Source organism: Mustela erminea, chromosome 17 (assembly GCF_009829155.1).
Source record: "Mustela erminea isolate mMusErm1 chromosome 17, mMusErm1.Pri, whole genome shotgun sequence".
In the NCBI taxonomy this organism is placed as follows: Eukaryota; Metazoa; Chordata; class Mammalia; order Carnivora; family Mustelidae; genus Mustela; species Mustela erminea.
Genome location: NC_045630.1, coordinates 42,987,791 through 43,003,230, shown reverse-complemented (window position 1 = coordinate 43,003,230; position 15,440 = coordinate 42,987,791). Strand labels below are relative to the sequence as shown.

Below are 15,440 nucleotides of genomic sequence, written 5' to 3'. Positions count from 1 at the left end.
ATGACTGGGATTTTACTCAACCCACTCTCTTTCCCTTACCTCTAGAAGGGGCCTATCTGCTTGTCTCAGGGACATCATCCCATTCTGGGTCAAGGCTTCAGGGAGAAGATTTTCAAGGCAGAGACTGGGTGAAGAAGGTTGCCCAAGTAGAGGGAAGGAAGCTGATGGGTTCTTTGGGATTCACAGAATCAGGAAACCCCAGGAATAGGCTTTGGGTCTGAGACGATGCTCGGGGCTGGGTATCAGCAAGTCTACCATGTTGCCTGCTTTCTCTGGATTGTTTTCTGCCTAACCCAGGTCCAGCCCCCAAAGGCCAGGTAAACACGGGTGAGCCAAATGGATTCTGATCCCTCTAAACTTCCAACCTGAGCCTCCTTGGCTGTGCCCCCGATGCCCTAGTACTCAGGGGACGGGGTGAGGAAGAGCCTGGACTCTCTGGTCACTCCTCTCTCAAGGCAGCCCCACCTCTGGAGGAGCCCCCACAGAGCTATCGGCAGCAGCAGAAACGCGTCGAGGGACACACGTGATACCTCACTGGTGCTTTATTGTACAGAAGAATCCAAATATTTACATCTTGACAATTCTTACACTTCACACAGCTGGAGAGGGCACAGGGGCGGGGAACCCAGAAGTGATGTGAGGGACACAGGGTGGGTGGAAGGACTTGCTACACCAGAGCAGAGGTAGTTAGAGGAGATGGTGCCAGACAGGATCAAGGATTCTAGCTACTTCCCGTCATCCTCACTCATTCAGGCCCTACTAATTGTTGGAAACTCTTCCTCTTTCCCCTCCCTCAATCCTCAAACCTTTTATTCTTCTTGGAAAAGGAAAATTCGGAAGGAGGTTGAGGAGCAAGAGGTAGGAAGAGGAAGGCAAAGAGAAGGCATAACCAGAGGCTCTGTTAATCCACAGTCGTCAAATCTCAGCACTGAATTAAGGAGTTTTCCTCTTGATATGTGCAGAGGTGCTTTAAAAACCTTGGTCGAATATAGTTGGTCTGAGAAGAGACTGTGGTTGGCACTGTTTGCCAAGGCACAACACACGGAGGCCTGGGGAGGACATCCCAAGTCAGCAGCTCCCAGCATTTCTACCACCACGGCCCTTTGCATGGATTCGTCCCCATGGACACCATTTTGGAAGATTTCACATGCACTGAGTTATTTGGTTTTTGATTTTGGGTTTCATCAAAGACATATAAAAACTTTATAATCTTCTAGTGATTATAATGGAGATAACCAAAAGAGTAACATACTGACTTGCTAGAAAGTCTGTCAGAAACAAAGAAACTACTTCACCACCTTATTTTGGGTAAATGTACAGCATCGACTAGGCTTTTTGAATAATGAAAACAGTTCATGGTAAATGCCTCCACTCCCTTCCGCCACACCTCTCCTCTGTCCAGAAGGGCCAGACTTGGCACATGCCCAGATCTTTGGGAGTAAATGATAAGAGGACAGTGGTGCTACCCAAGAGCTTGCAGCCAAAAAACACTGGCGCCCTTTTCACAGAAGAGGCCACCTGTAGGGGACTGTTCCCATGACTCCTAAACCTCCAACACGCGGCCACTTCACTCCACATTCCACTCAACACTAGCTCCCTGGCCCCAAGGGGGAAAATGATCACATGGGGTGGGGGTGGCTGTGAGGAAGGGCCTGAAGGACTTCCTAGAAGTCCAGGCTCCCCCAAATCTCACCTACTTTGACATCCCTGGGGCACCTCTGAGAAACGTTCCACATAACAGTCACCAACTCCCAGTACCCAACGTAGAGCAAATTCCTCCCATGAAAGGCTCTTCATCAGCCCTAGAAAACAGGAGCCAGGGGTTCTCAACCAATTGCTGAATGAATTCCCCATCATCCAGTGAGTGCCTACTCTGAGGCTAACCCTATGCTAGGAGCCACAGGGTGGGTGGGTGATCACAAGGTCAGCACATTTAGCTCCAGAGCCTGTAAGAGTCCGGGCAACTTGCTGGTCAAATGAGGTTTAGAAATACGCCAAGTTCCACTCACGGTCTCTGCCTCATCCCTCCATCCCCAGCCTAGTCAGCCTTGGGGACATGCATTAGCATTTCCACTGGGCACCAGGGGCAGTGGGGAGACAGATGACAAGATAAACTGCAGGCTAGGAAGGACCTTCTCAGAGTTATCTTAATAGTAGAACCCCTTTTCTGAGCCTTGGGTTCCCTTTTTGTGTCTCCAAGAATGTTCTAGCTCTCACCTCCTCATCCTGAGATCGAATGCGTGTGTGTTTGGGGTGGGGAGCGCTAGAATGCTCAGAGGCACCTGGTAAACCATAAGGTAGGAAGGTTATGACGGGAGGGGCAGAAGCGTCATGCTTCTTTGGGGCATCCAGGGACCCCAGATTTCTATAATGCTTCCTACAAAATAACACATACAATGCAAACATCCCTCTAGTTTGCTGGCCAGGGGCTCCCCGTCCCACAGAGAAGGCAGGACCTGGGATGCAAAGAAACTAGGCTTGTGGCAGGAGTTGGCAAGAGGCTTATGGTGGAGAACCACAGGAAGGCAAGTCAGAGCCAGAAGGAAGCCAAGCAGTCATTGACTTCCCTGTGTGTACCCTGCCAGGATCCGGGGACACGCTCTCTTACTAAGGGCAGAAGTTGCACTGGTGGTTGGGCTTTGGGAAGAGGGGGGACCCCGTGTGGGATCTCTTAATCCCTGCCCCAGTGAGCGGGGCTAAAGGCAGCCTCTTCCCCATCCTTCCCAGAGCAGAGCAAGAAGGATGGGAAAGTAGCGTGGAAAGTCTTCTCCGGTTGATGGAATCATCTTTGCCCCAGGTGAAACTCCTACAATAGGGGTTTTCTAGGATCGGTGGCACTTGTGAGGTCACTGGGAAACACTAAGTGGTGTAGACATGAGGGGCCCCAGGAGAGAGCAGTGTTACATTCTGTGAGACGTTAACGGACAATCCATGAAAACCAACCAAACAAAAACCTGTTGTCAAATGTTTTAGGGAAGTGGGTTAAACAAAGTTCAACAGACTTTACCGCTGTGGGAATTCTGGCAGCCGTTACTGGGCTAATATGCACTGTGACTCTCTGAGAAAGGGACAGAATGTGTCGTATCTTCTAAAACTGATTTGAACAGTCTTTTTGCATGTCCTATCTTGAGATTAACAGGACACAGGATACATTTCATGTCCAATCCACAAGTCAAAGGGCAGATGCCTGGATGCCTTTGGCGGTCCCCTTATTATTATTATTTCCCGGTGAGGCCCCCCTGCCCATTGTACCCTGATCCTTGACCTGCTCGGCTCCCCATCCCAGTCACTCTTTTGTGCTTCCCTCATCCCTCATTCTCCTCAGCCAGACAGATGTCCAGATCTCTGGTCCACAGCTTCAGATGTGAGAGGGAAGAGGCCCAGAGGAAGACCAAGGGGAGGACCCCAGGCCAAGAAGCACATGTTGGAGATGGCCATGGAAGAGAGGAGACCAGTGGAGCCCAGGGCCCCGGGACTGGGCCATCCTGCTGTGGATCACACTGTGGAGTTTTGGTTGAATTTATTTTACAAGCAGCCATCATTCGTGGAATGGGAGGAGAGGGGAGGGAAGACATGGGAAGAAAAGAGTGAGAAGGGACATTTATAAGTGTGAGGCAAAGGCAGAGCCAGAGGGCTGGAAGGCCCTGCCCACTGACAGGCCCCCACCAGCTGACATGGCTCCCTCTGCCCTGAGCAGCAGTTCTCCATCCATGGAGGGTGGTGGGTTCCCAAAGTGGGTTCCCTCTGGCTCTACAAAATGGCTGCCCTCCAGCCTGGGGCCCCCCGGCTGCTGACAGGAGATGAGGGTCACTGAGGGGAAGCCATAGGTCTCCAGCCCGGGAGGTCGCCCAGCCTCAGAAGCTTCCAGAATGAGATCCACATCAGAGAAGGCCACCAGGGCCTGGGTAGAATCGCAGGAGCTCTTCTCCAGCTCGCTGGAAGCAGCATGGGCTAGGGGACCTGGGGTCCCTGGGCAGGGCCAGAGGCGCCGGAGGTCATCCCGGAAGTGGGGGTTGAAGAGCAGGTAGAGCAGCGGGTTGAGGCAGGCAGGCAGGGGTAGTACCACCAGTAGGACAGACTTGACGGCCTCTGGGGTGACAGGGAAGAGCCCCAGCATGGAGGCGAAGCTAAGGAAGGCCACAGGGCAGTAGAGGAGCCCGTCGGCAAAGATGAGCCACGCCACGTGCCGCACCATGGCGCAGTCCCACACGGCCTCGAAGCCGCCCCGCGGCAGGTGGCAGTAGAGTCTGATGTAGGCAGCGGCCACGGCCAGGAAGCACAAGGAGTTCATCATCACCAGGGCCACGGCAAAGCCCAGTGCGGCCGGCCGGCCCTCGGGCGCGGCGTAGGGCAGGCAGAGCGGGGACGCCCCGTACTCTCCCACGGAGGCGAGGGGCAGGGCCGCGGCTAGCCCCGCCAGCAGCAGGCAGCCCAGGGCCCCTGCTCGGACGCTGCTCAGGGAGGGGGCCTTCCCGTAGGCCCGGACGCAGGAGACAGAGACGCTACACTGCACTGCGGCCAAGGTGAGCAGCAGCACGGAAGCCTCGGACCCCAGGACGGCCAGGAAGCCTGTGGCCTGGCAGCCCAGCCCCATCTCCCAGCGGGCTCCATACTGGGCAAACTGGCCAAAGGTCAGGGCATCGACAGACGCTAGGAGGCCACAGGATATGCCGGTTAGGGCATTAGCACCCGCGATGGCACCGATGACGAACTTGACCGGAGGCAGGGGGCCAGGCCCACCTGCGAAGACACTCAGCAGCACCAGCCCGTTACAGAGCACGGAGAGCAGCACGATGGCCCACACAGCCAGCCGGATGCCCCAGCTCTCGAAGAGGTGCTCGCAGGGCTTGAAGGGGCCTGCGGGAGAGGGGATGAGACATTATCTCTGGGTCCGAGGCCGCTGGGCTTAGGTGCTGCGGATGAGGCTGGGGAGGCTGACCCAGCCTCTGTCCCCAACAACTCCCGGGCTGACAGGGGCTGACTTGGTCTCCGAGGACTGCCAGGTGGGGTGGGGGTAGGGGGCAGTGGGGACATATACGCAGCTCTTCTTCCAAGGAGCTGCAAATGCAAGGAACACTCACCCAATACATGCAGAAATAGAAACACATAATAAATAAATTTGTACACAAAGTACATAGTGCAAACCCAGGCATTGAGGAAACGTTCAGCAAAGCAGACTTTCCAAAGCATTTCGGAGCAAGGAAGGGATGAGACGGCATACAGGAGTGTGCCGTAAAACGGGGGCATCTGAACTGGGATATGGCAGAGCTGGAGACACAGAGGTGTGGGGGGCTGCCCGGAGAGTGACCAGTCCACATCCCCAGGCTCTGCTTCTCCCAGTCAGTGCCCAGGGATCCCACCGTGGATGACGTGTTGTACCTGGCTGGCTTTCCCTTGCTCTGTGGTGGGGAGAGAGACCACGGTCGGTACTCACAGAGTCAATCGGTATTCGGAAAAAAAAGCATAATAAGTAAATGAAAACACAGATGACTCTGGGTTTTTCCAACCTGGTTTTGCGCAAATGGTTGTGATGGTGGTGTTTTCTGTCTCTCCCCTCAGGTTCTGTCCTTAAATCACCCTGTAACTTTGGACACGTTATGTCTTCATTTCTTTTGGCTTCAGAGTCCTCTTCTGCAATGTATTTCTAGTAGCTTGGGAATTTGAGAGGCTTTTGTGGGAACTATTTTTTAAACATATTTTTTTCCGACTACCATATAATAGATGGTCATTGCAGAAAGTTTGGAAAATAAAACATGGAAAAATTAAAACTGCTTATCATTCCACCTCTCCAAAAGAACTCATCGTTTTGGTATGTCTCCTCCCATTTTTTAAAAGATACATACAAACATATATGTTTTTAAACTAAACTGGGATTTTCCACGTATAGGCTTTAATTCCCTTTCTTAAGTTAAAATTTTATTATGCACACTTTCCCAAATCTTTATCTTCCTCCAAAACGTGTTTTCCATGTCTGCGTAGTAAATACTTGCCCATATGGATGTACCATAATTTATCTGACCATTTGTACGATCTATATTTTTAAAGCAAGTTCAAGCTAGATTTTGCCTTTTGGAGCCTCCTCTTTTACCTCATCACTGCTGATTATTGGTTTTCAGAGGTGAAATTTCTGTGGCAGTGTGAAGCCTGTGGGTTTCCAAGTCAGGACGAAAACACCACCTGTTTCCTCCAGACTGCACTGGTGTTCTTGCTCTGGGATGACACTAGAGGGCGTGCTATAGCCACTGAGTGCTGCGAGCAGGTGCTGGCAGTCCTTGAGCACTGTTTTAGCTCAGAGACAGCAAGAGCGGCCAAGGGACACGAACCAAAGACAGATATAAAACGGGAAAATGGAGGGGAGGAGAAATAGAGAAGCACACTGTTCATTGCTTTCTGTTCTTTCCCAACAGTTCCTGTCCTGGCTTAAGTAATGTGCTACTGCCTTCTGGGGGGTGGCCTGCTAGGATTTTATACCCAGGGGAAGGGGCTTCTTCCCTCACTGCATCAAAGGGAAATAGAGTTCTCGTTCTTTCTTTTCAGCAAGATTCAGGTGACACTCTATAGGACATTTTCTCAGCTGTAAGGGCTGGACAGTCCTATAATGAGTTATCCAGGGGTACTGTGGAGTTTTTCCACGCTGGAGAGTTTTAAGAAAGAGAGCAGAGAGGGGTGGAGAAGGCAACCTTTCGGAGGCCCATCTGACTCTAGGATTCTGTGACTCTTAGACTGAGGGGACGCTCAGAAGCAGCACCACACACCACCCAGAACAATGGGGTCAAGACATTCTTCACTGCTACTCTCTTCAATGAGAGACTTTCTCTAGGATGTTTAACTTCTCATTGGCTGATCTTTGCTTTGACTTCCCTCCCCCCGCTGTCGCCCCTCCCCTACTGTCCCCAAGAACCACCAGAAGAGGTTGTCTTCCCCTCAGAATGTTGGCTTTTAGGCAGAGAAGGCGCCTGAATATGGTTATAAACATGCCAGGCTGAATGAGCATCTCATCTAAATACTTGGGTACTCCTTCCCCAGTCCTGCCCCCAACCCCGTGCCAAGGCACCCATCTCACCTGGAATGGGGCTGCACTGGACACTGGGGTGTGGCTTTGTGTCCTCCATCTCCAGCTGGAGCTCGTCCAGATCCAGGTCATCTGAGAGGTGAGACCAGAAGGTGGCTTGGGGGCCAGGTCTTGGTGACAATCAAGCCCCATCTTTCTCCAAATGCCCACCTCTTTAAGCTGCCATCCCCAGCTCATTCTGCTCGGCACAGGTCATCCCAGCAGCCCTGCACATCTGTTCTACTCTTGGGTGAAAAGAGTCTGTTCCTATTATCCACATGTGGATTATTTGCATTGTCTGTTCTTCACGGCCAATTTTCATCTGAGACTTGCTTGTCTTGTCCTGTAACTGAGCACGCACGTCCCCTCCAGGCAGCCTCGTTACTGTGCTAGGTTAGTACGCGTTAGAGTTACCATGTTGGAGTTAGGGTGGAGGCTGCCTTAAAAATGGGAGCTGGTAATCAAACAGTTCTCCACACTGGCTGGTCCCCCACTGTAATTCCCTGTCCAGTTGTGAACACCACGCGCAAGAAAGAAAATCTTTTTACTTTTATTTTTTTATATCTTCGGAGAAAGAGAGAGATAGAGAGAACACCCAAGTCCTGGGTTGAGGGGCAGAGGGAGAGACAGAATTTTTTTTTTTTTAAGATTTTACTTATTTATTTGACAGAGAGACAGAGAGAGAGCAGAAGTAGGCAGAACAGCAGACAGAAGAAGAGGGAGAAGCAGGCTCTCCGCTGAGTAGGCAGCCACATGCAGGGCTCTATCCCAGGACCTTGGGATCATGACCTGAGCTAAAGGCAGATGCTTAACCAACTGAGCCACCCAGGCCCCCTGAGAAAGAAAATCTTAAGCAGGATCCATGCCCAGCACAGAGCCCGAAGCGGGGCTTGAACCCATGACCCTGAGATCACTACCTGAGCCGAAATCAGGAGTCAGACACCCAAGTGCCCCAGGAAGGACATCTTCTTAAGACAGAGTAGTGAGCTGGACTGTATTCAGAGGAGGTGAACCAGGGAGAGTGAGCGAGTAGAAGCCACACACTTGAGAAATGGTCGAAGCCCCTGGGGTATTAACTTAGTCAAGGCAAGGCTAAGTGGGAAGACCGTGGCCGTCCTCCAGGAGCTGAAGTCCCATCAGGCATAAAGGAACTGTGCTCCTACATGCGGTGTTGGTGCAGAGGGCAGAATCAGGAAGGGTCATAGAAGGAGACGATTTAACAATTCAAATGAGCTTTCCTAGTTACTAACACAAATAAGCTCCCACACTTAGAGCTGACAGAGAGGTGGGCCTGAGGTCCCAGGGGCTGCACGCCATGCCTGCCATCTGCTTGGGCTTCGGGCAAGGGCAGAGCAACTTGGGGATGAGGAAGACACGGTCCTGGTCTCAGGGAACTCATGGAGACAGAAGAGGATCCGGCAGTCACAGTGGTATGAACCGTGTCAACTAACAGATTTGTGTGCCAGTGAGGCTAAGAGTCTCTGAGCTCCTGTGCCAGCTCCGCTCAGCGAGCCGTGGTCTTCACGGTCTCATTAACCTTTCCGGCGGTCGCACGAGGCAGGTGTCCTTTGACCTCATTTGACAGATGAGAACACTGAGGCTCATGGAAGCGAAGGCACTTGCCCCAGGTCTCCCAGTTGGTGTGCAGCAGGGCAGAAGTCTGACCTGGTCTGTCTCACTACAGAGCCCAGGTATTTAACGGTTATGCTTTCCTGATTGGTGGGGGGCGGGGGGCGGCCTGGAAGGAATGCGGGGGCAGCTTTATAGATGCACGACCTGGGCATCATTTGTCCCCAGAGGTGCTGCAACAGAAAGTCCCAGATAAGAGAAAGGGCACTCCTAAGCTGGGTGAGAGGCAGGTCTAGATCATCTTTACCAATCCTTCCCATTCTAAGTCTAGACCATGCGGTCCCTTAGCCTAGGAAAATAGGATTACAAAGATAAATCCATTGTTAAACTCTGTAACTTATTTGAATCACGTAGGAGTTTTTTTCTCCTCTTAGTCACTATGGCAGGGTTTCTTAAACCAGAGTCTATGAGCTCCAGGGGTGTTAGGGATAGCTTGGGAGTCCAGAAATTCTACAAGAATTTTGAAATGATCACCTTAAACATCTTACCATTTATAAAGACAAAACGCTTGTTTGTAGCAATAATTCATCACCGAAAGACTATTTTTTAAAAATAAGACTTCGGTTTCTCTAATGAGACTAGGCAAGGTGTCTGAGGCCCCAAGTGGTAGGAGAGCCCTGCTTCTCTTCTGAAGGACGCCTGTAAGGCACCGGGCCTCAACGACAGCGCCCCGTGGGCTTGTCCTCCACCACACACTAACAAGGGGTGACTCTGTGTCATGCTTGTCCCCATCTTTGACTCATGTGGTTTGTTTCCTTCCTCCCCACTTAAAGGGTAAACACCTTCAGTTGGACATTTTCCCAGGAGGCAGAAAGGCTCTGCAGAGCTGCCCTTGGCCCAGACACCATCAGGGCGGGCAGGAGGCCGAGGTGTGCCCACAGAGAGCTGGCATTTCCTCTCCTCTCTACCTTTCATTCCCTGCCACCCCGGCTCTCCAGAATGGAGCTCAGCAATTCTTTGAAATCAGAATGCATGAATGAAACACACGGGCTGAGGCCCGCGGACTCCGTCTGAGGCTGGGAAAGTCACAGCCAAGGTGTTAAGTAACCACTCTTGAAACGAGGAGGAAATCAAATCTGGCTGCAGCCGAAGCTCCTGGCTTTCTTCCTCAAGGCTTATTAGCTCCCACAGGAAGTGGGGGGCCCTGCCCCAGCTCCCGTTACCAGCGGCAGGCAGCCCACGATTCTGACGCCCTGTGGCTCTCCAAGACCTAAGCCTGGTGGAAAGTTTCACCTTGAGGAAGGAAAGTTTCCATTCCTCCTTCCAGCCCCCTGAGGGAGTGTACAGCAGACAGACATCCGGGAATGTTCCCTGGGGACAGCTGTCTGCCGGCCCAGAGCCAGCCTGGCCGTTGAGCTCTTCAAGGGGTCCTGACGCCCTCCCTGGGGAGAAGTCTGGGAGAGAGACCCCAGAGACCCCTTAAATGCTTGTGGAATACTGGCCTCCATAAGCTGTGTTCCAAACTACACAACACGCCGTCCCTCCTCACACACACCGGGAGGGCCCGCCCCTGTTCCCAGTAGTAAGAGTGGCAGGTACTACCAGGAGTCATGCTTTGCTCACTATGGCCTGTGAGATATGTAGTATCGTTCTCACTGTACAGATCAAAAAACCCAAAAAATAAGGCTCAGTAAGGTTGAAGAGCTTGTCCTGGGCAACACAACTGGTAAACGGTGTCATTGGATTTAGAACCCAGGTCTGTCTACACCACCGTAAGATGCTTTTCTTACATGTTTTCGTTCTGACTTTTCTGTTTCGCTTCTCCATGGACATACTGTGGAGAGGGGATTAGAGACTGAAAACAAAATTCAAATATCAGGGGCCCTTTCTTGCTTCCTCCTGATTCTACCTGTGTTCTGTCACGTGGGGTGACGGTGAGGGGGACAGAAGCCCTCCCTGCTGCCCTCTATCTAAGACACCGTTTGGCAGATGGTCTCTCGGAGCCCCCTCAGCTGCCTACTTCCACCCTTCCTTCTTTTACAACTGTTCTAGAAAGAGACCCATGTGGTCCTTCTCAATAAGGTCCTCTTGCAGCCAGTGGCCTCTGAGGGGCAGGAGGACTTGGAGAGTGATAATCCCCATGCTGTTCCACTCTAGTGAGGGGACTTTTTTTTTCTTTTTTTAAACAGAGGTTTAATTTAATTGACTTAATTCAATCCTGCTTGGCTCAGGTTGATTGAGAAAGTGGGTGTCCTCTCTGAGAATGTAATCACAGGGCCTATGTAGCCAGGAGGCAGTCATGGAGAAGGAACGTGCGAACTATGAGGGCAAGAGTGCTCCACAAGATGCAGCTCAGGGAGCACCTTGGGGACCAAGAAGGGCGTGGCAAATATGGAAACATTACTACTGTCCTTGTCATCATCTTCTCCCCAAGCACCTTTGGGCTACGTTCTTAGAGAGACAAGGTGCAAACAGAGGTCACCTCCCAGGTCCCCCTTGGGGTTTGCCTCCGCAGCCCCTGCCAGACCTCTCTCAGGGTCCCCCGGGCCTCCTCCCTAACTTCTTCTCCACGGCTACCTACCCGCCTTGCCCAGGAGCCCCATCACTCACAGTGGTTCTCAGCTTGTCCGGCAAGAAGGCCTGGGGGTCTCTTTGGAGCCTCCTCCTCCTCAAGGTGAAAGTCCTCAGCCTCCCACTGTCCAGAGGCCTTGAAGAAGCTGGCACAGACGCCGTAGGCACAGCACTGGTAGGCATAGGGCACCTCCAGGATCCTGGGGGCCAAGGGGGTACAGGGGTAAAATGAGCTGCCTGAGGGATGGTTAGGCGGCCCACCCAGGGACCCAGCACTCAGCACTGGCCCTTCAACCCCAAAGCACCCCGATGACAGTGCAGGCGGCCCTCTGGGCTTTCTTTGTACAAATCCTACAACCTCTGAGCATCTGCCAATCTTTTCCTCACTCATCTTGAGAATGAGATGGGAAGATAAATTTTCTGTCCTTTATGGGGTCCCCTCAGTAGGCTCAGGGCTGGGACCACCTCATCCAAGATCACACAGCACTCCAGTGCTCTGCTCCTCGCCCAGCCAGCAACTCTTTTTTTTAGATCTCAGGAGACAGGGATTCTCATAGTGACTCTTGCTTCACCCTTGCCCTGTCCCCCAGCCCCACCCCTGGGCACAGCAGAGCTAAATCTGGTGCCCTCTGAAGGCGAGGGCTGATGCCCCCAGGCAGCTCATTAGCTGGCAGTTGAGGCGGCCTGGGCCACACAGGCTGTGCTGCTGCTGCAGGCAGAAGGCCTGGATGTCATTAGCACCAGGGACCGGCCGGGCGGCTTGTTTTCCACTCCTCAGTGCCCTGGGCTCGGCCCTCACCGCAGGGGCCCAGATGCTGCTCAAGTGAGGACAGGCAGTCTGCGTGCCCCGAAGGGGACAAGGAGCAAGGAGGTCTGGGGGCCTGCACCTCATCTTCCTCCTGTCCTCACAGGAGGTCTCAGCAGCCCAGGGGCTGCTGCTTGGGACAGAAAGAAATGCTGTGAATGAGACGAGGAAGGGGAGGCACGAGCCCTTCCCACTGAGGAGTGACCAAATCCTACGCCTCTGGGCCATCAGGTTTTTCTCGAGGTAAAGCCCCATGGTTTTCCTCTCTCTGTCCCTCCTTGGCCTCCCCAGCTACTTTGGGACAAAACTATCTGGGGATGGGGAAAAGCCAGGCCCTCACCTCAGTTTCGGGAAACTGTCCTTGGAGAAGGCCTGGGACAGAGCCAGGTTCCCTTTTAGCTTCAGATGCATCAGGCCCCCAAGTCCAGACAGGGGCAGTGTGGCCAGCTGGTTGTCCGTCAGGTCCCTAGGACAGTGCATGGTCAGGGTTATTGGCAGTCAGTGGGAATGCTGAGGGGGCAGGGCTGTGCTGAGGGTGTGACCGGGGTGCCTGGGATGGAAGCAAGAGGAGAGGAGCAGAGGACAGAAGATCAGCGAAGAGAGACGAAGACACGAAATGCTGGGGCAGGAGGATGGTCAGGGATTGCTAGAGGCACCATCCCTAACTCACTCACTCACTCACTCATTCATTCATTCATCAAATACTGGGGGCCAACTACATACTAGGGATTGCTCTAAGGTAATGTCAAGCCATCCCAACTCCTAGGTCACAGAGTTCCTTAACCACAGCTCCTATGCCCAGGTCCCAGTCCCATCGGAGGGTCCCTGTCCACCCCCCTAGGGCATCTGACTGTACTTGCCTCCCCTTATTCTCCCACTTTTCTGACGACATGAGAGGCCAGAGTCAGGGATTGGACAGAGCTGGCCTCTGACTACAAGCAGGGGTTTGGTCATCTGTTCTGTTTTGGGGGCTGGCTTTGTAGCCAGAGATGAGGACATGCACGGTCTTCGACTGGAGACACATTACAGGGAACCAGCACTCCAAACCAAACACCAGCACCACAGACTGTGCGTCGTGGAAACAGCCTGGACTGGAAGGTAGGAAACCTGGTGCTGTCACCGACTCCCTGTATAACCAAGGGGAGTCACAAATTTGCCTGAGTTTCAATGTCCTCATCTTTCAAGGGGATAAAAATATCCACCCTACCTATCTGGCAGGAGCAGAGCAAACAGGAGAGGGAAAACTGAGGTGTGAGTTTTGCAAGTCTCCGGCCCAGAGCCTAGAGAGTGGCAGACAGGAGGGGCACTGTGAACCTCCTGGAAGGCTTGCATTCTGGCCTTGCTTTGAGCAGGCTTCTCCCCTGGGCCTGGAGGCCTCTCCTGTGAAGTGAGGGATTGGGCTAGATGATCTCCAAGGCCAGGACTGGAGGCTAGCCTATGGAGTCTGGGTGTTAATCAGAAAAGGGTCCTATCAGGATGGACACATCTTTGGGACATGGAAACAGCCAGTCAGTTACCTCTTGGGTGGGAGCCCTTGTGCAGTACACAGCCTGCACCACAGTGTGTGACAGTTCCACCAGAAGTCCCTTCCAGCTCTGACCGAATGACCATGCAGCCAGCACTATATGCTCCCTGTTTGCAGCCTGTATAATTTAGGGAAGCTGTGAGCCTCTGCCTCCCTGCAGAATGGCAGCCCTCCAGTGTTACTGCTCATGTGGGGGACTGTTGAGCTGAGACCCTGGCTCCCACACCTGCTGCCACTGTCCCAGGTTGTGAAGGAGTTTTGGGCTCTAACCTCCTCTCTGTTGGCACATGTAGAGGCTGGGGAGGGCCTGAGACCAGAGGGGGTGGGAGCACAGGGCACTGAGGCCACTAAGATGTTGCCAAACGTTAGCAGATGAGGTTCCAGAGCTTGCAGGAGTTTATCAAGACCCACGGCCTGTCAAACGGACTGTCAGAATGACTGATGAGACTGGGATGTGCGGTCAGACATTCGTGCATGGCCCCACTCTGGGGTGGATCCTCCCCTCCCCGCCCAACCCCCCCCCCCCCCACCGCCGGGCCTAGGGTCCCCACTGGTCTCCATCCAGTGGGAGGAGGGTGCAGAATGCACTTACAGCTTGACTAGGGAGCGTAGGGTCACGAAGGCCTCAGGGTGGATGGACCGGATGGAGTTCCAGCTCAGGTCCCTGTGCACAGAGAGGGGATTACAGGTGAGACCCGGGACATGTGCAGGGCTCGCCGTTCCCATCCTGAGTTCTCCTTCTCACACTCCCTGTCTGAGCTGCTCCCAGGAGCAGAACCCTCAGCCTTTCGGGGAAGGTACCTGCTGCCTGGCTGGGGCCACAGAAAAGGGGATTCGGCAGATTGGCCTCAGAATCTCATCAGCCCCTGGGCACCAGCTGGAGAAGTGTCTTCAGAAGCCATCTGGAAGGGGAGGCACCTCTCCTGGTGTGTGTGTGTGTGTGTGTGTGTGTGTGTGGCACCTCTCCTGGTGTGTGTGTGTGTGTGTGTGTGTGTGTGTGTGTGTGTATGCGCGCACTGGGGGCAGGGATACCGAGCAGGGCAGTCTTGTGTCTGTCACTGCCACGTACACTGTGGGTATGGAGTGTGCCTGAGAGAAGGGCACAGTGGGCCCCCATAGGGTCCAGCCTGGGATGCTGCAGGATACTTACAGGGCTCGCAGGGAGCTCAGCTGGCTGAAGGTGTCTGCTCTGATCTCCCAGATGCGGTTGTGCTGGAGGCCTCTAGGGCAGCAAGAGAGACTAGATGAGCCAATAGGCTCAAGCCCTGGCCCCGTTCCACGCCCCCCGCGCACTATGAGGAAGAAAGGAGAGCCCCCCACTTCTCCTGGCATGGGAAGAAAGGGCCCGCGGAAGTCACCAGAATTAAAGGGAGCACAAGGGGATCCGGTTGCCTTGGGTAAGTGGGTCAGGAGACAAAGCCACAAAACCATCCCTGTGGCCCAGAAGGGAGTCAGTTTCCAGGGTTCCCACCGGGGCTGGCTCCCAGCCCAGCCAACCTCGCTCCTGCGTTCTCCGGACCTTAGTCCAGCAGCAGAGCACTGCCCCGCCCGTGGATGACCCAGTGACAGGCCCAAGCTGGGGGGCGGAGCTCAGTGGACTGCTTGTCTGAATGGGAGATGGAGCGTGTCCCTCTGTAATGCTGAAGACCCTCTTTCCTTTGGCATCTAGACAAACAGGACAGACCCTCATACCCCTATCCTGCCTGGGCCCCAAAAGGCATTGCCCTACCTAGGGTCAAGGGACAGACACAGAGGCTCAGGAGACCCACCAAGCTTGAAAAAAACCCAAACAAACAAACAAACAAACAAGCAAACAAAAACAGAAGCTGAGTGAAAAGAGTTTAGAGAATTTTTCAGGTGATTTTTTTCCTTGTCAAATTTGAATCCTAGGATTCTTCTCCTGTGTGTGAGTGTGTCCC

At 53.4% G+C, this 15,440-nt stretch overlaps 1 protein-coding gene across 3 annotated transcripts in view; it reads right to left on the bottom strand.

Moving 5' to 3' along the window:
- Positions 1–534: 534 nt before the first annotated feature.
- LGR6 (leucine rich repeat containing G protein-coupled receptor 6) overlaps positions 535–15,440 on the bottom strand; it is a 120,054-nt gene continuing 105,148 nt past the window's right edge. For all 3 annotated transcript variants that reach the window (XM_032317795.1, XM_032317797.1, XM_032317796.1), the window contains 6 exons: positions 14,672–14,743; positions 14,114–14,185; positions 12,337–12,462; positions 11,231–11,391; positions 7,064–7,144; positions 535–4,857 (listed from right to left, as the gene is read on the bottom strand). In XM_032317795.1, the coding sequence (XP_032173686.1) occupies positions 3,602–4,857; positions 7,064–7,144; positions 11,231–11,391; positions 12,337–12,462; positions 14,114–14,185; positions 14,672–14,743 (1,768 nt within the window). In that variant the 3' untranslated portion in view covers positions 535–3,601. The remainder of the gene's footprint in view (positions 4,858–7,063; positions 7,145–11,230; positions 11,392–12,336; positions 12,463–14,113; positions 14,186–14,671; positions 14,744–15,440) is intronic.